The 24,803-nt window shown below is 38.5% G+C and overlaps 1 protein-coding gene across 1 annotated transcript in view; it reads left to right on the top strand.

Annotated features, from left to right (window-relative positions):
- The window catches only part of ZNRF2 (zinc and ring finger 2), a 54,742-nt gene that overhangs the window by 12,740 nt on the left and 17,199 nt on the right, over positions 1-24,803 (top strand). Inside the window, exon 2 of the mRNA XM_072329844.1 lies at positions 16,048-16,143. Within this exon, the coding sequence (XP_072185945.1) occupies positions 16,048-16,143 (96 nt within the window). The remainder of the gene's footprint in view (positions 1-16,047; positions 16,144-24,803) is intronic.

The raw sequence follows: 24,803 nt of genomic DNA, 5'->3' as shown, positions 1-24,803 counted from the left end.
CCAAGCCATTCTGTGGTTTTATGTATTTTTTCCTCTTACTCCCCACTGAAAGAGAGTGGATTTTGTGGGCGAGAATGACTTCTGAATTTGCTGTTTCGATTGCTGGAATATATATTCCAAAAATATATTCCATTTCAACATCACTATAACTAGTCAAAATGTTATTTTTCTCTTTGTCCTGGAAAAGCTCTAAGGCAGTTATCACTGATCACTCAGTATCAAGGTTGAAACTAGATGATCTTTAAGGTCCCTTTCAATCCAAGCCATTCTATGATAACAGCTTACTATTAACCTTATTTCGGATGGGCCTCTGCCATATATCTGGGAACTGAGGCAAGCTATTAGGTAGTAGGTGGAGTTGCCTGTTTTGTTTGTTTGTTTGTTTTCTTCCCCTTTAAAATTACTTGATTGGAGGTCTTCTATATAACTTGTTGTTTCTTGTAAACTTAAGATTTTTAGTGAAGTCATGTTCTACAAGGTATTTCCCTAGTAGTATGTTTTCTTAGGTTTGATGAAAGAATTTTTGTTCCCTGAATAGTTAAAGAAATGTATGAATATTGAATAGGGAATGAAACAAAATTCATATTTGCTTGGACTGGGGAGGGGGGGGGCATGGTTAAGAGGTGGAACACAGAATCTACATTAATATTTAAATACATATTATACTTGTTTATTCACTGGCTAGTCTATAAATCTGGTAGTTCTGTAGGAGGCTTTTTTTTTTCTTTTTTTTTTTTTCTTTTCTTTTTTTTTTTTTTTTTCTTGCCATACTTTCAGTTTCTTTCAGTAAAATTGTCCCTGAGGGAATGGGGATTGATAGTAAAGGTTATAATAACTGACAGTTTTATAAATTGCTTGTGTACAAAAAGCCTGTCTTATTAAAACAAATTAAAAACAAAAACAACAACAAAAAACTTCATAGATGTTCATATTAATACATTTCTGATCTACTTTTTTTTTTTTTTCATCTATATTGATCTACACAAGACTGAGTCTTTGTTCTTTCCAAAAGATTAATAGATTAGAGGAGTGTGTTGTTCTTTAGTAATTTGAATTTATTCCAAAAGGCTTGTTATTTATTTTGCTGGATTGGACTACCCTTGGGTTTGTGATGTACCAGTATAGGTCAAGAGTAACAACATACTTCAGGCTTTATGATCCCACTGATGCTGCAGGTAGAGTAACCTGCTGGGATAATATAAGCATGTCCGAAACGTTTCTCTTTACTGAAGAGCTTAAATTAACATTCTTTCTCCCCCTTGAAATGTTGCTCCTGTATGTTACTTGAGTAACTGACTAACAGATAGTATAAAAGGTTACTTTATCTCAACATTTGGAGCAACTTAAATGAATTTTGTTGCAGAGTCCTGACTAATGAGTTGAAGTTTTTGTTTTTCTTTCTGAAGGTCATCATTAAATGCTTTGAACTCCATTCCCTAACTTGACTTCTATCCAAAAGCATTTGCTTTTGTGTAAATATTTAATTCACTTGTGTGTTATACAACCCTTCCAAATGCATCTTTGTTTTCTGGTCACAGTTTTAGCTAAGGATCAGTTTTACACCAAGAGCAGAATTTCAGTCTGCCCTACCAAGTTTTGTGGAAAGTACCAGGCAGACAGCATGTCAGACTGAGGTCTTTTGTTAGCAGAACAAGTTCAGCATTCACTTATTCTCAGGCTTGAGCTGGAGGATCTCCCTGAAAGATTAGACAGCTGTTAGTCTTCTGTAGCCTTCATACTGCCCTGGGGAGATGTCTTCCAAAACAGAAACTGCTGTTGTAGATTATAGGATTAATAGAATGAATGGTACAATGTCTACACAGTTCTAGAAAGCAAAGAAACAAGTTTAAATGGCATTCTTACTACACAGCACAGGAATTGTATTGAGTCTTTTGCTCCTCATAGGGGAAAAAAAAAGGCAAAACAAAAGCCACAACACAACAACAATGAAAGGAGATTTCTTTTATTGACAGATCTTCCATTTTACTGATTTCTAATTTGTTACAACTGCTGGAAAGGTCAGGTACAGCTAGACCTCCACTAGGGAGAAAAGGAGTGTGTTTCTGTAAAGGTCAACAGGTATTACAGGCTTTTTGGGGGAACTTTTAGATGTTAATAATCATAAAAAATAATTAATTTTTTAAAAGTCTCATGATAAAACAGTCCTGGAGGCATAGGTTGTTCTTCATATGTCCATGCCATAGTATTCAGCAGTCTTTAACATGAATGAATTGGAACAAATCTGGTTTTGGTTGTGGTTTGTTGTTTTTGTTGGTTTGTTGTTTTTTTTTTTTTTCAGTGGAGTTAAATGACTGATGTTTGTCTTAATGTCAGGAATTTGTTGGTGGCCATAGTGTGAAATTTACTAAAGTTGCTGTTATTGCTTACACTTGTGTGCAGTGAGCTTGCCATCTGAGGGCATCTGTAAAGAAAGATGTGGGCTTAGGTTGATGTCTGTGTGGGAAAGGATTACCTTGACATCTCTTCCTAAATTCTAGAATAAGGAAATGTTTTGAAAATAGGGAATGAGGTTGAAGAATGAGATGGTTATCCATTGAGAGTGTAGTGGAGACACTTTTTTATAAACAGTTAAAGGATGTCTTCTGTATACTGAAATAGAAGCTCTTTTTAATACATCCCTTAGTTGAAGGATAGAGATCTAAGTTGTAATGCCTATAAATGGTGTCGGTTCTTTTCTTAAAACCTGGTCTGTGAAAGGTAAGATGTAACGACTCAGTAGGCAGTTACTTAAGGGCAAATAAATATATATATCTGGTGTGGAGGATGAGTCTTTAACTGAAAGTTCCTTTTGAGAACTACAGTGTTGATTTGTTGTTTTTCCATAGAAGATTTTGGGAAGTTGCAATATATACATATACATATATATATATATATATATATATATAAATATAATATAATCCTAGAATGGAAGGCTACAATGAGAAAATTCAAGTAAATCTCTCTAATCATTTTGGTGTTAGGTGACTGGTATTGTTTAACTTGGGAATTTGGATCTCTGAGTAATGATGGAAAGGGGATAGATTATTTTTAATGAGTATCTTACACTTGGGGGAAAAAAAGAAAACAAAAACAGAAATTAGAAGAGAATGAAATCCTAGTTGTTTGAGAATGCCTGTGTATTCTGTTATTTAACATGTATGATGGAAGATTTTTTCTCATTTAAGTAAATTGCTTGCGGCTAAAGTGAGTCTGTAATGGAGAAAGCACGTGTTATCTTGTCCTTGTTCTGGAAGTACAGAGTCTTTTTCATTTGATTGGCTGTGGTTTCTTTTTCTTGTTTTTAATTTTTCTTGTTTTTTAAACAATGCAGGTGTTCATTTCACCTTACTGGTCTTTGCCCTCTAGCTGCTGTTTTGATCCTATCAGTGTCTGACTTGTTTAGCCTCTGCTGGCAGGCCAGCTAAACCAGCAGTGTGCAGTGGGAAAGCTTAAAGCAACGCTTGCTCAGGCTGACTCCTCTCTAGTTGACAGGCATGTACAGGAGTGGACAGCAGGAGCAGCGGAAATAGCACTGCTGAGAGGCAAATGTGAGGTGAAGGAAAAGTAAAATGACCAAGAAGTGTGCAGACATATAAACTCGGGCATTCTTTTTGGTGTCCTAAGAGCTTATTTCTTTTATCAAAAACAAATTCTTTTTTGTGCATTTCATTCCTTATGTTCTGTTTGGTCACTGTATTTAGAGAACTAAGGAAGTTCCTTGCTCTCCCTCTGGGTAAAGCTCTGGTTAGGACAGCAAACTTATGTGGTGAGGTAGTGCTAATCTGTGTAATGGTTTGCTTCTTCTGTTACCCTTGTCTCAATGTCATGGTAGGCAACCAGGCACATTTATATGCCGTAATACCTAGAGACTTACAAGAATCACCTGACTTGCTATGTAAGCTAGGACAAGTTTTACTGCCTTTCTAATGCAGACATTGGTCCTATTGTAACCATTGTTCTTCCTTGTCTACTATAGCATGTGGGTTCTGCAAGGGATGGGCTAATGCATATGTGCAAACAAACACACACACGCACAGCACTTGGCACACTGTGACCCTGATGATATAAAGGCTTTCCAGAATATAAACTATGATTGGTCTTCAGCCAGTTGAAAGAAAAAGACAACAACCTTTTTGAACTTTAAAAATATAACTTGTTAGCGTATTGTAGTTTGATATCAATTTCAGTATTCAAACAATCTCAAGTCAGATCATGATTTTGTTTGAAGTTGTGCTTCTTCAATAGATAATAAAGTTTCTCTTACTTTCAGTAATATTATGGATAAGTAAAGCACTGGATATGCTTATGCTTGTTTAAATGGAAGCCATAATTGGATAAGTGAAAGCATTTTACTTAATGTATTACTTCTCTATCTGATGAGAAGTCAAAACACCTGTCATTTGAACTAATTTGTTCCAATTACAGTCTACTGTGTCTGTGTATTCTTGCATAGGAACATCTTCTTAGCATGATCTAGTTAATGTAAACAAGATGTTTCTGTTCTAAGAGTAGGTGTTTAAAGTAAGTATCCGTAAACAAACTTCTAAAGGGACAATTCTGACAGACAGACCAATGCAGTAGGTATAAATCAAGGTAAACATTCAGTAGCATTGTCTGCAATGATCATTTGGAGCACAAGTGATGCACAAAGCATTTCTTCTCAGTTTGTTCAAAAAGAATAATTACATTGACTTAAAATGGGCTTCTTCATGGATATTCTGTAAGATTTTGCAGAATATGGCATGGACATTACATACTCTCTGAAAGATAAAAAGCCGGAAATATAAGCAGGTCTGTTGTGACTGACATGTATACAGCATATGAGTTAACAGCTTGGTTTTCCTTTACTCTTAATGACAATAGTGAAGAAAACTTAGTTGGAGTTGTCACTTGTTCTATCTTTTTGTGAACCAGTTGTCTCCTCTTCACTGTTCCTCCTCTAAGGCATTCTGCGTGCTTTCTTCACTTTGATATTTCCCCTAATCATATTAAAATGTTCCGCCTTAAAAATAGGTGCTTTTACAAATTCGGTGATTATAAAACTTCAATATTATTCCAGTTTAAAAACCTGCTCTTGCATTTTATTAAGCATTTGTTATAGATTCTCTTGAAACTGTACTTTTAACAGGTAAAATCGAATAACAGTATGATAAATTTAACTACAACTATCTGTGATGTGTAATTATGCTGTTAAAATATGAAATGTTGATTAGAGTTGATATTTAAACTCCTGAGAATGTCCTGTATAACAATTTAGCTCCTTATTTACATAGATTCTTCCCAGTTTACTCTTTCTACTATTTTATACTGACTTTTTTGGCATTGATTGGTTTTCCCCTTTTTTCTTTATCACTGCTACCTCTATTTCTGCAGGAACAAGTAGGTTATTGGTAAGTATTTCAACTGAATCAGACTTTACAAAGTTTTGCCTTAGTGAGGACTTCTTCTATCCTCACTTATTTTGGTAAAAACTTTGTAGCCAGCAGACCAGTTGTCTGTAAATGCTGTGCTTTCTCAGGTCTCCATTATCACCTTGTTTGTGTAGTAGAATAATAGTTTTCAGACTCTCCAAGAGACTTTGTCTTTCTGCATGCTTTCAAGCAGCATCCATATCTGTGCTGTCTTCTAAGATGCTGCCTTCTCCAGGGGCTTGCTCCCTCGTTCCTGTCTGCTGCATTTCAAGTGCAGTGTTTACTTTGTCTCTCCCATTATTATTATTTTTTTTTTCGTAAGACCTTAAATGCATTTTGGCTAGAGATTTGCTCAGAAGACTTCTCTGCATCTGATAAGATGCTCTGTTTCACGTGTTCAGTTTAGTCATACTTGTCAACCATTACTCGGCCGTTTTCACATCATACCTCTTTCCTTTTAGTTATCATTATATATATATATATATTCTCAGCATGATGTAGCCACCCTTCCCTCTCTTATTATCATGCTTTGTGTAATTTTAATTGGATTTGTTGCTTTGTATGGTGCAATTTTCTGAGATTTTTACATCTGTGCCTTTTCAAAATCTAGGACTTCATTCTTTCTTCTGATCTTGGAGTAGCTCTTCCTATGCTTTTAAATTATGTGACTTCTGATGAAAGCATTTTCCTTAATCTGAGTGTATTTGTGAGATTACTCACCTTGAGGACACTGAAGAATGTGGGGGTAAAGACAAACTGGGTTCCCTCTGCATTAGAATATGTCGCTGTCTTGCCTAATTACTTCATCACTCCAGAAGAGAACAGTAGAATGCTATTACCTTGCCTGACTTTCCCAACTTATGTTGTGAAGTGATAAATGGAAAGAGGCCTTCTTTTGCAGGTGTTTGAGGAAAATATGGCTCCAGGGAATGAGGGGAAAAAAGCAAGGGAGTAGGAGAATTAAGGAAGAAAAAACAACAACAACAAACAGCTTTAGGTTTGGGAGAGACTAGGAATGAGAACAGAGTTTGGATCTTAAACTGTGATAGATGAGGTAGGAAAAAAGTGGTGGGGATATTTAGTATTTACTAAACAAGAGCTTTAAGTCACATCATTTGCGTGAAATTTTTAGACCTCCAAGCTGACTTGCAGTGGGTTATTTAGCATCGTTTGGAATTGGAAAAACTAAGCTTGCTTGCCAAGTCAATCCTGCCTACAATGTGCAAATAAAATGTTCATGTGCAAAATCATTAACTGTGTTTTCTATTTGTTTTCTGAATTATGTAGGTCACTGGGCTCCAGAATGTGTCCAAATTAGCTTAACTGCATATTTAGGAAACTTAGTCCTTCACACATCTCCACAAAATTACTTACCTTGAGGTAGCAAGAGCCTCAGTTTTGTACACCAGCTTCTGAGGTGAAGAACTCATTTCTTCCCACACAACCAGTGTTATTTGGCTGGTGTAGGCATACGGAGACCTCACACTTAACTCTGCTTTCTGAAGATCTGATGATGAGTAGACAGTGAGAGAGAGGAAATGTGTTACCTTCCTCTGTTCCCCTTAAGTCAGATTTTGGAGGGGTGTTATTACACCTGTATGAAAGAGCATGCTCATTTGGCCTTTCCACTCACCCACCTCCCATTGCTGTAGGAATCAATGGTGTTCATCTGGGGAAGGTATTGTAGGTAAGTAAAGTTTTTAGTCCCTGATTGAAAGGGTATTTGTCATATACAGCAATTTAAAATAATTTGGGTTTTGACTGCATGTGAAACCTTTCTTACCAGACAGCTGAAGCTTGATCTAACCTTTAAATCTACTGAAAGCAACCCCAACACAAGTTTATGCTCATGCTTGTCTTTTCTTAAGCTGCTTCTGTTCCATTAAGAAACTTGTGATATGGATCTGATAGGAGGCTTGACCTGTCTGAAACACAATTAATAATGATTTAAAGAATCAATTAATGTTATACAAGTCACTTTAAAAATGGTTCTTGTTATTGTGCTTATAAACTTGAAACTGCATAGACCCACTTGGAGCTTAGACAAAGGAGATGTGAAGTCTGTCATCTGTAGGGATCTGTAGTCAATGTAAATGGCGGAATGAGGTGGACAGTGTCCAACCATGCACCTCTCCCATGCAGTTGGAGCAGAGAATTCTTTCCTCTTCCCTTTGTTGGGTTCTCACATTGATCTAAAACATCAGTCCTGTAAAACTGTTCCTCTAGTATTGTATTAAGAAATGAAAACAACTTTTCAACAGGTCTTTCCCATCTCCAATTTTATCTTCTGATTTACAAGACTTTTAGTATAGGACTTTTCAGCACCCCATCTCTTCTCTAGTGATTGTATTTATTGTTCTTCACTTTCTAAAGTGCACAGCTATCAGTTACAATTGTCATCATGCTTTACATTGGCATTAGAAGTTGTGCAGCTGGTAAGGGCTTTACCCCTGAGTAAGAAAATGTCTTGTTTAATTCCTGTTCTTCATTCTGTACTGCATCATTTTTCAGTGGTTGCTATTGGATATCTGACCCAATTAACAGGATGAAGGGAGTTAATTTGGGTACGAAGATTGTCATCTTTGAGTTTTGCTTAGGAAGTGAGGTATCATCCAAACATATCTCACTCTAGTTATTCTATTGGCTCCTGTAAGTTTGTCCTTAGATCCATTCCATGCTTGTTCATTCTTTTCTCATTTCATATATTCTTCCCTTTTTCCCTGAGTGCTGTGGGAGCTTTAAATAAGATACAATTTCTTGTTTTCATCCGTAAATTCACAGGTGTATTTACTTCAGTTTTACAGCACAAACAGGGAAGAAATTGCTATAGTTTATGAGTACAAATCAGTAAGTGCTCAGAAGAAATTGTGTTTAATCAGGTTCTGCTTTTTAAAATGATAGTTTGGAACTTTTGTATTATCTTCTTTGTTTCTCTGTAATTTCCTACTTCTCTCTCAAACTGGAGGAAGGACTCCTTTATTTCTTTCTGTCTCCAAAAGTCTTTCCAGGCAGTGCTGTGTTCTCCCAGCTTAAGCCACTGGCAGCATAAGGAAGGACAGAAACCAAACAATTATTTGTATCCTTTCTCCCTTCTAAAAAGAACTTTTCTGCATCAAATGACAACTTTTTTCTGAGTAGACACTGGTACTGGTAGCTGCAGCATTCAGAAATCTTCGCTTAGAGGGTTCCTTGGAATTGGTATTGCATTCTTTTTTCTTTTCTCTTTTTTTAATCTTCTGACTTCTTAAACATAGCTTTAAAAAATGCACATTCTCTGTTCTTGAATTTAATGTGAATTAATCTTCTTATTCTCTTTGATAGTGAGAGTAAGGTTGCCAGGTTTTGTTAGTTTTGTACATGAAAGCAGACTGCTTCAACCAAGCATGATAGTTTTTTAAGGAATTACTCATTCTGTCTTTCCATTTCAGCTGGCTGAGGAGGAAAGAAGAGAACGTTCTGTGGGCAAGCAACTCTGAGGTCGTGCCTTGATTGGATTTCTTTTTTCTTTTCTTCTTTAAGTATTGCAAATTGGAGTACAGAAGGGTGTAACAGAAGTTTGACTCGACCAGTACTTTCATTACTTCAGCAGGAATCTGAATTATTTCTGTCTCTTTTTTGTCCTGTTCTTAGAGTCTCATTTGATAGTCCTTTACATGGTTGCACATAGAGTGAAAAAGTGAAAGTAGAAGTATTATACTCGGACAACATGTTTGTGTTATTCTGTTTGATATTCCTGTCAGCAAACTTTGAGAATATGGTCTAGATGAAAAAGGTGGATGCAGAAATAGTAGGAAAAAAAATCCTTTATCTGTTCTAAGAGTGATCTACATTAGGTGTGTTTTCAGTGTTCCTGGGGAGCACTTTAAAAAATGAAATACAGTGTCAGACTTGTAAGATCTGGAGGCAAAACTGCATAGAATCCATCACTGTTTTTGACGCATTAGGAAGAAGTACAAAATTCCTCAAAACAAACAACAAAAAACACTACATGAGAAGTACTAAATGTGAGGGGAAATAAAACCACCACCACAAAAATAGGTCTGGCTTGTAGCAGGTCTGCTGGGGATTTATGCGTGGATTATGAGTGAAATGAGACAGCAATCAATTGGTTTGTTTACAGGATAAGCATGCTCATATGTAAAGGATGTACGTATCCTTCATTTGGTATTTGGTGTCAGCTGAACGGTATGGTGGGTAATTGGGATTTCAGCATAGGACTTAGAAAGAGCCTGAAAGCTCTGCCCAGTTTTGGCAATGCAGTATTTAAAAACTGGACAGAGTCCAGAGGGCAGCAATAGAAATGAAAGTTGTTAGATAGCAGAGCCTGTGAGGAAAGATTAGAATAACTGGTTTAGTGCAGGCTAGGGGAGAAAGATGAGGAGCACATGTTTTCTAGTGTGAGCACACGTTTTGTCACAAAGGACAGTTACCAGGTGTTTTCTGTGTGTTGAACACGTAAGAAGTAAATGATCTCTGTTTGTAAGTGGAGGCTGGCAGATTGGACATGAGGGAAGGTTTTCTAACTTTCTAGGAATTGCTGATCAGCTCCGCAGGTTGCTTAGGATGACTGTAAAATCTTTCACTAGTTCATTATTAAGGGTAGATTAATTCCTCAAAGTACATTTACCCAGTTTCACTGCATGGGATGAACTCAGTGACCTCTTGAGACCCTTTCTAACAGCGTTCCTCTGATTGTGTAAGGTATTTTGCATTTAATGGAGAAGGGTGTTTTGCTTTTGTTTTATCGTAGTGTTGTTATTCAGGCTTTATTTGCATGATGGTATTCTTGCCTACTATCGTGTTTACTGGATGCTGTGCCTCCAGATTGCCTGTACTTGTTTCCCTGAATTCTGAAGGACAAGTGCAAGCCTGATGCTTGTCAGGCTTCTTAATACTCAGATATGTTTTATAAAAGTACATGTATGTATATCTTTCTCTTTGTTTATGACTTGTTTAAATGTAAACCGAGATGGATTTTTTTCCATCTAACTTGAAAACATATGCGTATAAAAACTTGCCTTTGTTAGATATTTATTTTTAGAGGACAGTAAATATCTGTGTTAGTTTTAGCAGTGTCCTTGTTGAGACTTTTCTACTGAAAGTTTACTCAGATCAGAGTGAGGCTGTCTCTTTGGTACGTGTTATTCATGGTCACTTGTTGCTACTACAGCTTAACATCAACCAGAAGGAACATCCATTCTTCTGTGCAGGTCTAACACTGCTTTAAAATTTCCTTTTTGTGCAGTTCTGTGACACTCTGTACCACATTCTCTTTTTTTACTTATTTTCATCCTACTACAAAAGTGATGAATGCCATATTTATATCATTTGTTGGATTGGCTTTGTTTGCTTTGCTGTTGGCTGAACTGCAGGCATAACAGTCTGTTTGCAAAGCAAGGCAAACACAGCAAGATACCAATAAAAGGTTGAAGTTAGTATGGATACTGTGAGTGGCCACCCACCAACCTGTCCTTGTGGACTGTTTCCAAGCCTGATAGAGACAAAAGTTATGAATTCCATCGATGGAAGTGAGAAATGATGGGATTTTTTGACTAACTATAGGTTCATTTGCAAAAGATGGTGGTCTGATCAAAGTGATAGATTCAGGAAGGAATGAGTGAGAGAATTCACCTCTGAGTACTGAATTGCTGCTATTTAAGCAAGTTCAGTTATGTCAAACTTTTTATGCCACCTTGGGATTTTCTAGTCCCTTCACTGCAACTTTCTGTTCTGCCTCTTTTCTTGTAACTGTACTTTTTTTCCGTGACTGTGGTTTTGTTGTAAGTAATGTGTTACTTTCGGTATTGTATTCAAGGCTGTGAAACTCGATGTGAGTTTGTAAGAATTTCTCTGTCTGGTGTGTTGTAAACATGCACTTGTTGTGCTAGTGCAGATTTGGTGCTCAGTTATTTCCTTCTGTACAGAAAGAAAATGGAATGAAATGTTGCTTTTCCCTGGAATACTGTTTCATTGTAAGCAATGTTCTCTACAATGTGAGACAGTCAATGAGTGCATTTTTTCTGCATGAAGGAAATCAGTCCCACCCCATTGCTTCATACGCACTTCCATGTCAGACACCATTCTGTCAGACTGCCCCTCTGCTGCCATCTGTCACACGGCAACAACATGTAATGGAGTCTTGGTGGGAAGTTTCAACATCTACTGCCGTACTACCACCATCAGTCTCTAATGTTGTGGGTCAACATAAGAAAACAGGAGATGTTGCTTTCAGAGCAGCTCTTGTAAAATATGTTATTTTGGTTGTGTATATAAGCAACAAAGCTTATCTTAACCATTTAGTAACTTTAAAGCAAACAAACGAAAAGAGGGGCAACAAACATAAAACCAGTGGAATATTTGACCTTGTTTTTGTGAAACCAGTGCATCCATCTAGTTTGATGGCAGTCGCTAGTGAGCTCTCAAGGTGCTCATTGGAGACCTTTGATGAAATTCTACTCTTCCTGTGCTTCATCCTTGACAGTAGTTGTTCACAGATGTATGTACTGCTGGAGAGCAATGCCACGAATAAGGTGTGGTGGTGAGATGATCTGTGCGCGGCTGCAGCATGGGCTGGGCCGTAAGTGGGATGTGACTGGGATAAAGGATGCTGAGAAACCAGTAACTTTGTAAGAGTTGTATTTTCATCTGGAGCTGTGTGTTGTGCATTATGCTATCCTTGTAAACTTGTATCTGTGTGAGAATGTAGCTCACTGCAATTCAGAGTTTTTGCAGGGCACTTCACCTGATGCCACCTCATGTGACAATTGCTTCCACTTTGTCCTTCAAGCGTCTGTGAATGCTTCATCTGTGAAACAAGCCAAATAAAGAACAAATTACTTTTAGGCAGTCGCTGATTGTTGAAGTAATCCATAAATTGATCAGAATTGTTCTTTGAAACTGGTGGTAGAAACAAACATGGACTATAGATGTTATTAGCCTGCTGAGCAGGAACAACAGAGTCTTTGTTGTTATGGAGTTCTTAATTGTAAACTGGGTCATGAAATTGTTGCCTTCTGATTTGAGGGAAGATGGGGAAATGCCAGCTTTTTTTAGGACTCAAAACTGGTGGTTTGAGTGGTGAATGGTCACTGATTTATCTTTTAAAGTACTCTTAAATATGTAGTGTCTAACTTCAGAATGACTTGTTGTTTGGGGGTTGCTGAAGGAGTTGGAAATATAAGTGTCCTTCACACAAAACATGCACTGTGCATCTCTAGAGGATGGCAACTAAATCCAGGAGCTAGTGGTTACAGCAGAACATAAGGGAATGACAACTGCAATTTCACTTGCTTTAGTTAGAAAATGTTTCAGTAGATGCTGAGAGTTCAAGGCACATTTTCTGTTGTAATGGTGGTCTTTGGCGCACAGCTGATGCTAGTCAGTGGAAAAACATTTTCAACAAAGATACCTTTACCACTAGCTGTTACTTTGGTCCAGAGGTCTTGGTTAAGTGTGGTGTCTTCTGCCTCTGGAGTTCTTCATAGTATCGTTCTGTGTACTAAGTACAACTGTAGCAGTTGGATATCTCAGACTTAGTATGTCAGAAGGATGTCTGTACTTTCTAACCTGTTACTGTCAGGTCCCCCTTGATACTGAGTATGTCATGCGATAATGTATTGTTAAAATAGGGACTGTTTACGGGACTTAAGGGCAGACATATGGTAGCACATCACAGTTTTGGCTGGAATAGAATTAAGTGTCTTCATAGAGACTCACATGATGCTGTGTTTTGTAGTTAAGATAAAAATAGTGTTGATAGCACACCAGTATTTTAGTTACTGAGCAGTACTGTACAGAACCAAGGGGTCTTTGGTTAGGGCTCTTCAGGGAGCAAAAGGAGCTGGGAGGGGACAGATCTGGAACAGGTGACCCAAACTGGCCAAAGGGATGTTCCCTACCATGTGACACTGTGCTTAACAGTATAAAGCTGAGGTAAAAGAGGAAGAAGGAACATTCAGAATGACTGTATTTGTCTTCCTGAGAAACCACTACATGAGATGAGCCTTGTTTTCCTGGGAATGGCTGAACATCTGCCTGCCCATGGGAACAGATAAAGTCTTTGTTATGATGTGTTTGCATGTACAGCTTTGCTTTACCTAGTGAACTGTTTTTATCTTAACCCACAAGTTCTTGCACTTCTACCTCTCTGACTCTCTCCCATCCTGCCTAGAGGAAGCACGTGGCTGTGTGGTGCTGAGCTGCTGCCAGATAAACCACAGCACAGGAAAAACAGATTCAGCTGAGTACTGTAGGGGGACAGCCAGAAAGATCTTTCGCTGCTGTCTAATTTCAAGCATAGTTTTAAATTAAAATTTTTATTGCTTTCACTGATGAGTGCTGCTGCTGTTATTATTATTAATAATATTATTATATACTCAGTCTCTCCCTGCTGTTCTCCTTGTATTTAAGTCTTCCATACCAGCATTCCTGGAAGAAGTACCTTGTAAAAAAAAAAAAAAAACAAACAACTATTAACTTTAGAAGTGGTTCTGAAAACCTTTTGATGATTTTCCTTTGCCCCTGTGCTTCTGCTTAAACATATTGATGTCTCTAAGGAATAGCTCAAAGGGTTCTGTGCAGAAAGCAGGCGCAACCTGTTAATGACTGTCCCACCGCTTAACTAGCCATAAACGTAATTGCTAACCTGCTGTAATGCAAACACATCCTTCTGGCTCAGCAGGGCTCCGTCTGCAGCGTATGAGGAAGTTGCATGCTTTTCACATCAGAATAAATTGTCAGTTATGCCACATAGAAGCATGTAAATGAGAATAAGGGATGAGTCTTAGTAGTTTTCTCGGCTGTGACTGGACTTGAAGTAATCAACTGCGTTTGGCTGATAAGAGTTGGATTTAGCCCTAGGTCAGTTTCTGAAGAAAAATGTAACAAAGTGGTTATGGATAATTTTGAGTCTTTGGAGGACTAAGATGCTAATTTAGATTTTAGTCAGGTTGATTTTCAGCCCTGGGGAAAGATTACACAGTGGCTGAAGCTTTTGTTTTGTTTTGTTTTTTAATTTATCCTTTGTCTTTCAAAGGTTTCTCCAAGTAAGTAATCCCTACAGCCTGCTTTTCGAAACATGTGATTGGGTGTTCTGTGCTTGTTAAACTGTGGGTGTAACTTGTGTTAGTAAATGTGCGAGCTTGGAGAGGGATATTAAATAGAGAGGAGCAATATTTGAAATGAAATGCAGCACTGAAACAAGAACAAGTAGATGTGAACTACTTATAACTAAAATGGGAAGAATCAGAGCTGTGTGTTATCTCAGGAAGTGGTTTCAGAGTGCACATTCAGTTGCTGCTCAGAGTTCCTCATGTGTGCTACCAGTTGACTGTTTTGAGTTGCTTCCCATTAACTGCACCAAAAACAAGCTTCGTCTCAATAAAGGGAGTGCAAAACTTTGGGTCAGTTGCTTCATCTCCATCTGAAGAATAATTAACAGTAAAGATTAAAATTTTCAGGCATCAGTAACTTGGAGGTACAGCATCAAGTTATTTAATAGCCTTGTCTGAATTGGTTCATTGTACACTCCCAAAAGTGTAAGTACAAAAGCAAGGGATGACAAAGTAATAGGGAAGCAGACATGGCTGTGGATGTTGGTGGGAGTCACAGTAGCCACTTATACAGTATCATTGCTTTTCCTCGATGCCAATGAAGAAATGTATATTGAGCTTGGGTTTTGATTAATTTTAAGTAGGTGTTTTCTCTCTGTGTTGTCCTGTAAGGTATACTTAACAGCTGCTATTCATCAGGATCCCTGCTGGGTGGTTCTTTGTCTCTCACTTGTATGTTAACTTTTCTAGCAGCTCAAATTCAGTCTATTGCTCAGACTTCTTTTTTTAATTATTATTAACATAAAACTTGGCTAGCCAATCTTATTCCTTAACTGGCAGATTACTGTCTTTGGTAAGGACATAAATTAATAGTCTATGACAAAACTACTTAATACTTCATGTAGTTGCATCACAATCCAGACTGTCTTAATTAGTCTTTATCTTGCGCTGCCTCGGGCTGTGACCTCACATGCTAAACCAGGTCATAATGGGCTGGGATGGGAGGAGTCAAATTCAGTGCTACAGGAAATACTGGTGATTCGGTAGATGAGGTGACACCTCTGAGTGAATGTTTTCCCTGTGCCCCAGACTGGTAAAGGGTGGGATGTAAAACAGAGATCCTTTATTAAATTTCTATGCTGTTCCTGGTAAAAGTGAAACTGTTGATTCAGAGCTCTTCTAGTCCAACCCCCCCACACCCGATAAAGCAGGTTACACACTTTAGTGGTTAAATGCTCCTTATGTATCCAATTTCTGCTTTAGTAGGATTGTTACTCTCTTCCATCTTAAACTGCTCTTAGAATTATTGTGAAGCTTTACCTTCCAGAAGTGGTAACTTGTTAACAGCTGGCAACAGATTTGTTTGTCAAAGCAGCAGTCTGTTTTGATGCCTTTCAAAATCAAGGGGCTTACACTCATGTAAGAAATGTCAGGTTAAAGATGAAAAGCTGACAATTATTTTTGATTTTTATTTTTTTATTTTTGGCTTTGAATATGTGCAGGGTATTTATTTATTAATTTTGGCGTGAATGTAAACACTTGCAACATGGCCAAGGATACTCAACTCACTTTATGTTTTTTCATAGGATTCAAGTGCCCTGTATGTTCAAAATTTGTATCTTCTGATGAAATGGATTTACATCTCGTGATGTGTTTGACAAAGCCAAGGATAACCTACAATGGTAAGAAAGAAGTAAGCTGATCGTTATTTCTTTATCTAAACCTTAGTGAAAGTATCTTTTTATTTAGTAAGACGCTCAAGTAACTGATACAATCAACTCAGAAATGGTGTGCTGTTATCTGTAGTTAATTTTTTCCAGATAATTCTTTTGAATGTAGTCTTTTTTGTGGTATTGTAGACTAATTTATACTAATGATTTATACTGCTGACTTGTATTACAAATATACAATTATTCTTATTTGGGCGTGTTTCATTTTATTTTTGATCATAAAGTCAGATATTGATCAATGTCCATTTAGTGTCTATTTGAATATGTATAGCTTAAATGACCTCTCATCTAATGGCATATAGTGGTTAAATATATCAATCAAGTCTCCTTTTGGGAATGTTGTAAAGAATTGTTGTATGAAGCACTCCATGCTATTACTAAGTCAAGAAAGTGACTTGAAGGAGCTAACAAAGTTTCACTTTCTGTTGGATGTATGTGGGTACTTCGTAAGGATTGGTAGATAGGTCCCACCTTCAATTTTTGTAATAGAGTTTAGTAAGGCTTTTGCAGATGTCAAATGAATCAACTGTGGTAGCTCTTTTTTTTTTTTTGCATAGCACTTAGCTCTCCTAATGAGCAGCCTATGATGCAAGACAAACAAATCCTGCAGCTGTTGAGGGTCAAACCTTTCTATCTGTGAACACTGTTGCTTGAGTTGACACTCAGAACTTTGGTAGATTCTCATAAAGGTTTAAGAAAACTTGGAATGAGAAAAACTTCCTGTATAACTAGTACCTGCTTTGACAAAGCTGCCTTACCATCAGGAAACCTTGTGTTGCCTCCTGGATTAGCTTACTGCTTATCAGTCATCAGGTGTGGAATTTGTGAAAGCAGATATGATTAGAAAGAAGGGAGTTAGGCTCATCACAGAGGTATACAGCAAGAAGTTGAGAGGTAGTGGACACAAGCTGCTGCCAGGATAACTTAGATTGAGTCTGAGGTTGAAGGTTCTCATAATGAGGATGGACCAACATGGGAACAGATGCCCTGAGAGTTTTGTGTAACCTCTGTCCCTGGAGCTGGCCAGAATGTAACTGAGCAAGGCTCTGAACAACTTAGACTAAGAGGCCTTTAGAGATCCTTTCTAAAAAAAGTTGGTGTATAAATAACCTACAGTGCTATGGACTCATTGACTTCCCTGTTCCTTTGCTTTTATGATATCTTACATTGTACTTCATCTTGGAGTAACTCTTGAAGGTTCAGCAGGTTGATGGTTCAGCCCATCTTATTTTTTGTCTGGATAGCAATAAAGCATCAGGGACACTTGAACAAAACATTAACTGCAAAAATGATTTGAAGTCATATAATTGTGAAATCCATGTCAAAGTGCAGTACTCAGGTAAAGTAAATATAGATTTATTTATTTTATTTATCCTGTTGTTGCAACATATATTTGAGGAGGTTGGCTTCATTTAGCAGAGAATTTTGTTTCTTTTTGATCTGGTGGTGGAGGTTGTTATTTTCATTTAAATTTGGACCGGACAGTTTCCAAAGTAGGTTTTTAAGAGAGCTGTGTACAGAGAAATGTTGAACATAAGGGAGAAGCAGGCTAGTCAGCTCAGTCAGGGAGGGATAATGCACTTGGGGTCAGTTTGGATGGAGCAGGAGGAGGCAGGCTGCTGGCAGAGAGCAAGCTCTGGCTATAATCCAACTCATGAGATCTGCACAAATTACAAGTTGACAGACTGAAATCCTTTGCTCCTGCTGCTTCCTACATGTACATGCAAGCACAGTCATCCGGTGAACGTTTTTGTCCAAAGAAACAGCAATTGCATAACAACCTCTTGGTACTGTTGGTTGTGTTCCATTGTACCACAGTGGTGCCATATTCAGCATGTTATTTTTCTTTCCAGCATTGTTTCTCCCAGCTAGCCCACAATTAATTGGAGCTCTTCAAGGCCATCTTGTTATCTTTGTGTAGTCTCCTCAGTCAAAGAAAAAGAAAAGCTCATGTCCATAAATGAGCAGAAATAAAAGCTTCTGAGGGGCACCTGACACCACTCTGTCAATAATCTTCAACATGACAATATCAGTTGTGGACAGTACAGTATGAGGTACTAAAACTACTAAATTACATACATAGGTTTGAGGGAGATACTTAACTGGAATTATGGTTTCAATCTCATAAACTCTTAATAGAAGTGTGCATCGATCCTTAGAATTGCAGTTGGTTAGCTCCTGGACCTGCAGACTGAATCTTGTAGTATTAAGTTGGTTACTTACTTTACTGCAATGTAAAGAAATGGAGGATATGGCTTCAGAGTTAGGTATCACTCAGTAATTTGGGGCATAGTTGTGATCCATTTGAAGAGACTAACGTTAGAAAAATAACTAGCAGATCAATAACTTGGCTAAATGTTGCTGTGATTACAGGTCTAGAATTGTATATGAATATCTAAATGATTTCATTTTTCCTCTGTTTTTGCTGTTTGCCAGGATAAGGAGATCAGTGATGGATATGTCTTTCACCTTAAGCTACAGGAAGGGCATCTTGAATTTTGCTTGCAAGAAGAAAAAGTGTTGTACTGGCTTTTGATCTCTTTCCCAAAGGGAATTTTAGTCTCTTTATGCTTTACTTTCTCACGGGCCCTTTGCTGGATATACTCAAATAGATCTATGTAGGCATATCATTTGTTTACATTGGTTGCTGATGGTTTCCTACTTCTATCTAGAAGGAGAAATACCTATTTCTTTTATTTGCTTTTCTCTCTTTATCTTGTATTGAAAGTAGCTGAAGGAAGCCTTTGGCTTTTGGGGGTTGGGAGATGTTTTAAAAAGTGAGCAGTTACATTGAACTGTGTGTGTATCTAATTCTGTACTTGTTACAGTTCCTCGTACTGTAAATGTATGAAGATGAGTTGTTCTTCCTAGGAAAGGTCAGGGAGCAAATTGTGCATCTTGTGTGAATTTGAGACAGGCATTCTTTCTTTTTAATGCAAGCCTAAGCCCAAATAAGTCCTGTGCACTGGATAGCCACAGGTTGCTAAAAGCCACTTTTATGGAGGAAGTGGATTACTTGCTAGATGACCTGTTCCTTTAGTTGAGTTTGTTTGCTTTGAGAGTGTGTGTTGGGTGTTTGTTGAAAACAACTGCTAACATTGTATGTAGCATGCCTGTTCAACTTCTCCAGGCATGTCTTCTCTTTCTTGTCTGCAGTGTTGAGTGATGTGCAGGACCCACTTAGAGGCAACTCTCCCAGAGATGCTGCTCACAGAGAGCCCTGTTGGCCTGGTACAGCTGTTTGCTTGAGTTGCTCACAGTGCTTCAGAACCAACTTGCCTTGACCTTCTGCGCTGTTGGGTCAGTTTGCATTCCAGCTGCTGTGAGGCAGATGATTAAGACTTACCTGGTGAAGTGTATGTTTTGAAATGCAAGTATAGCTTTGTGTATTTACAGTATGGGTACGTTTTTTCATTGGAGGATATTTAAAATAAAAATGAGAAGACCCAAGCGAGAGGGCTGCTGGCGGCTTAAGACCAACTAGTTTTAGCCATTCTGCAACTAACGCCGCTGAATCCTTTTGAAGAAACCTTGCAGCTGGTTCTGTCTGAAGTAATTCTGTTTGTCTTTTTGAAATGCCTTTGTTTGGTTCTCAGGACACTTTGTAAGACTTTATTATTATTAAAGGGCCTCTCTGCCAGCAGGGACTAGCAGACTGGCAGCCTGCCAGCTGGGGAAGCCAGTGACCCCGGGAGCTGGGAGAGCCAGTCAGCTCCCTGCCTCCTTGGCTGCTCGGCCAGCCGGCCTCTCCTCTCTCAAAAGTTTTCATTGAATTAGCACATTCCTGTGGAATATTTTGGGTTTCATCGAGTCAGCGCTTTGCATCGGAACGTTGTTCTACTGGAAACTTTCTCAACGGGCCTCCTTAGAGCCGTGTGCTCAGGGTAGAGCTGCTTTGGCATCAGCGCTGCTTTCACTCTCGTTGCTCTGAGTTTAATTCAAATATGGTAGTGGCTCTGATTAGCAGCCGCTGTATTAACCGAGGTTTTCGTTTAGGAGAAAAACTTGCACTAGTCTGATTTTAGAGAGATTGTTAAGATATCCAGCGCACGAGCTGCTGGAGGATTTTCCATGACCCAAGGTAACTGCTTTGCAATTGTTTGTTTAGGTTAGCAAGGGGGCGAAGCAGGGCTTTCTCATGAAGGGTATAAATACGGTTATTTGTAAAACAGTTTAAAAGAGGAGCGATAGTACTGTTTGAGGCCTGCACGTGAGTCTGTTTCAGAATCCTGAATTGGCAACTGCCAGAGCAACGATCTTGTTACAGGAGTTATCAATGTCTACATGACAACTATAGCATATGCATTATGATCAATGAGAGACTGGCAGAAATCATCCTAAGAACTGCATACAAGTATTTTTTCAAATATTCTTTGGTAATTTAGACTTTTTCTATCAGAGGTTGTATTATTTTTAGATTTGTGGCTGTTTCAAAATCGACTTTTATCAGAACTTACTCAGCTGATATTGCTCAGTAGAAGAGAAGAGAAAGATTGCATCTTAACCCAGCATTTAAACTATTGAGATCTGTGATTCTGGTTGTTCTGCCTCTGCAATGACTTGGTTGCATCTGTACTGGAAAAAAAAAAAAGAGGGTGTTTTAGCCAGCAGCTCTCTCTCCTGATGCTCCGAAAACATCAGTCTGAAGGAAATAAGAATTAAGAATAAGAATTACCAACTTCAAGTTCATGTCCCTGCCAGGATTCTCAGGGTATGAGACCATACCCTAGAAGACCTTGTGAAAGGGCATGGTGCCAGTCTGCCTGGAAAAGCTTAAGCCATCCTCTCTGTCCTCATCCTTTAATAGGACTAGACTTTCAGCAAAGCGGTACAAAATAATACCAAGGCAAAGCAGTTCCTTCATTCTGAGATTAAAAATTTTCTGTAGAACTTTTCAATTCTTTCATTTTGGAGTTGAGAAATATCCTTGGCCAAGAGTTTCTCGCTTCTTACTTTGTCCTGGGTGATTCCACACACTGTCCTTGAGGGTGCGTTGCGACAGGCAAAGAGCACACCCTGCACAGTGGTGTCACGGGACACGAACAGACACTTAGACTGTGTCTGCAGTTAAAATAGTGACATTTACTTCTGTTCTGATCATGCGTACCCATGAAAACCCTCCTGATTATGTAGGAGGCTCATTCAGTTCCCCTAATGCTTTAAAACTGTTTGCTAATGCATTTCTTTAAAATAATTAGGACCATTAAACATCTGTTGAATTTCAAGATTTCTTGTTGTGTAATGACAGTAGAAGATCGTTGCTATCGTAAAATAAAACTTTAATCTCAAACACAGCTGTTATCCTGTGAATGGGTATAATAACGTCAGCTCAGACCTCATAATTGTCCTGCAAGTGTTGCAGTTTTGACAAGGAAACTTGTTTTTGAAGGTCTTGATCAAAGTATATTGATGACGTTGTACTTCCTCTGTTTAGGAATTGTTCACCTTTTCAGCAAGGAGGAAACTTCCACTGTTTTTCTTCTTTGTAGACCTTGGATTAGCTATGAAGTAAGTAAGGTCACACTCAAGTGAGAGTGTGGATCTACCTCCTAAAGGAGGTGGGACCTGCTTCTGTGACCCCATTTCAGCCTCAGTGGGTAAACTGGGTCAGTCTTTGATGGTATGGAATTGGAGCATTTTCAGAGCTGCAGCCTCCAGTCTTTCCTCCAGACCCAAAAACTGTTAACTCTTTGCTACTAGGAAAGAAAGGTAAAGTGCGTATTTTTAACCGTGGTTGTGAAGAAAGCTCCCAAACTGGAACACAGTGTAACTGAGAGGGAAGTGCCTCAACTATCTGGAACAGCAGTTCTCAGAACTGCAGACTACCCCATTTATCTCGCTAAGATACAATCTTGGAGGCTTGGTGGTGCTGGTTTAAATATCAACATTGCTCACTAGCTTACTCTTCGTGTAAGAGGAAAGGAAGCATAGTTTTGTAAAGTAGTGCAGTTTGGAAATGTTTAGCAGATTACAATAAATTTTCTTGACTGCAATGAATTCAAGTCAACGGACTTGCATCCTATTACAGAGGAATGTGCAACTTCAGGACATCAGACATCGCATCCATTCATCTTTATGCTTCTCTCCAATCTGTCTTGAATGCTACTATTTTTAATGAACCTTTAGGGAGAAGGCTATTTGTTGGGTGATTCTGTGCACATTTGCCTTTGAGCCAGGTGTAAACCTAGACAGTGCTTCCTGTGATGGAGTTCTCACAAATCATTCTTGGCCACATAATGTCACCTCATACTTAAGTTCTCGAGAGTGAGATGACTATTTTTTCTCAGTACATTAAAGTTGCCTTTATATAAATGCATATACATGCCGTGGGAATATTTTCAATGCGGCACTGAATAAATACAGTAAAGCTTTTGACAACTATAGAAAAGCCCGTTTCTGAAAGGAGTGGGGAAAATGGGGATCATTCATGCTCTGAATAGCTCAAGTTGTTTCTTTTCTTTACAAACTACTCCTCATCTCAGATACTGCTGTTGTTTCACTTTGGTACTGACAGTGCTGCTCATGTCAAGTGACAGTTCATGTCCCAGAAAATTATAGATACACCTGTGAACCAGTGCTGCAAAGAACAGCTGCACGTGAAGAAAGGAGTGATTCAGATCACGTTAGAAGAGGACTTGATATATTCTACTGTATGTCATTGTGCTTCTGGTGTTACACAATGGCAGTGCAGTGCTGCACACAGCAGTAAGTGAAGGAGCAGTTTTGTTAGCTCAGTAGCAAATGCTCGCTGTGCTGTGACTGTGCAGCATGTGATCCAGGCAGATAGGAGCTACCTTCCATGTCTTACTCTTAATCAGTCTTTAGCTTTGAGAGGTCATTTGGAGGATGTCATAAATCGTGTCTGCAACTGCTGCAGTCTTGTGACTGATGGGAATTTAGCTTCAGGGAAAATAATGTTCCTTGTTTTGAATGGTAATTCTGCAGTTTGTAAATCTGATACCTCTAAAACCTTGCAATTTTACTCCTTTTTTTTCTTTAATTGCTCTGCAGAAACAATGCTCTTGAAAGTATGCATCTTTTCTGCACCATAGAGAATAACTTTCATTGACTGGATGCTGAAATAAGTACTCAAAATCTTATGCTTTTAAACATAAATACCAAACTGCATCTCATGGAGTGATCTGTGTAGGAATCCCATTGTATTTTCTTCCCCAGATTCATTACTGTTTTGCAGGAACTAGAACCAATTATTCACAGTCTTTTTCCCTAAAGACATACAAAGCAATGAGCAGCACTCCCTTTTGCTCAGAAATGGCCCCAAGGGCAGATCAATTGAAAATATAGCCTGAAATGCCATTTGTAAGGGCTTTTGTTTGATTTTCCCTTCAGATTAAAATCTTGCTTTAAAGCTTGCTACCCTTTGATCATTTAAATTGTCTTGCACTTATGACTTGCAGACTCAAAACATCAATGATAAAGGAAGTCAGTACAGTTTTTTGTAAGGGGGGGGAGGGTGTCTGGTGGTAGAGTAAGTCTAACTCTTCCAAAACAAGCTGCATGAAAACTCTGTTATTGAGGTAGAATGCTCTCAGGTCTGAGTTGGAGATTATCACTGCTTACATAGGAGAAAAATTTACTAGCTTTTTAAAGTATTGGTAGTGAAATTCAGTGATTCTAGACCAGCTTGTAAATTCTTTCTTGACAATAATTGCATTGACTATATACCGATGTAGCTGCCAACTAGTAGACTAGCCTACCTAGGACAGTAGGCTACTATACATCTCCCTGGAGGAACCTTCTTGCTCTCTAAAGTTTGCATAACTTTGTTCCACGTGGCCACAGATTTGTGCAGCTGCAGAAATAACCCCAATTCTACCACAGCTGAAACAGGAGAAACTTCATTGATAATACATTCAGGTAGCTTTTATAGATAACATTAGATAGTGGGCTCCCTTCATGTAACTAAGTAATAATTTAGTATCTAATGATAATTCATTAGCCTACAGCCAGTGATTACTTGTGTGGGGAGGGAAGATGGGGGTAGGGAATTGTTTGGTTGATGCTTTTATCTTTTTTTCCTTCCAGTTCCAAGTGAGTCTGTTTTGATCTATGCCTCTCAGCAAATATACCTTGTCGTAACGGCATCTGGTAGCTTTGATAGCCTGTATGTTTATAAACAGTGAGAGAAAGGAAACCTTTAATATGGTGATGGAGAACTGTCTTTTGGGGTCATCTTTTTTTAAATTAACTCCTGTGTTCATCAGCTTGTATTATTGAATATTATTATTGCTAGGAAATAGATGTTCCTTGTGAGCTTGTGGGGTGACCCTGGAGTTGGAGTTCTCCAGCTTATAATAAAATTGTAGGATATTCACCATTGGAAGAGAAAGAGCTGTTCAGGAGAAGGTGGAGAGGTGTGTGGGTTGCTACCTCTTGGAATGCATGGTGCTTTGGTGCCTGCTCAGTGCTGATGGAAATGAATTCATTTCCCTCTGCTGCTGTTCATCTGGAGGTGGATCCACCTCTGTGAGCAGTATGTCACTCTTGGGAGGTCAGTGTCCATGGGCTTCACATCTCTGCTCCTCCCAGAAGGTGCCACTTCTTGATGGGAGGAGGAGGAAACATCCTCCCCCATTTGAAGAACCTCCTCA

The sequence above is a fragment of the Excalfactoria chinensis genome, chromosome 2, assembly GCF_039878825.1.
Source record: "Excalfactoria chinensis isolate bCotChi1 chromosome 2, bCotChi1.hap2, whole genome shotgun sequence".
Lineage (NCBI taxonomy): Eukaryota > Metazoa > Chordata > Aves > Galliformes > Phasianidae > Excalfactoria > Excalfactoria chinensis.
The sequence above is the reverse complement of the archived record's forward strand: the minus strand, read 5'-3'. Positions and strand labels throughout refer to the sequence as shown.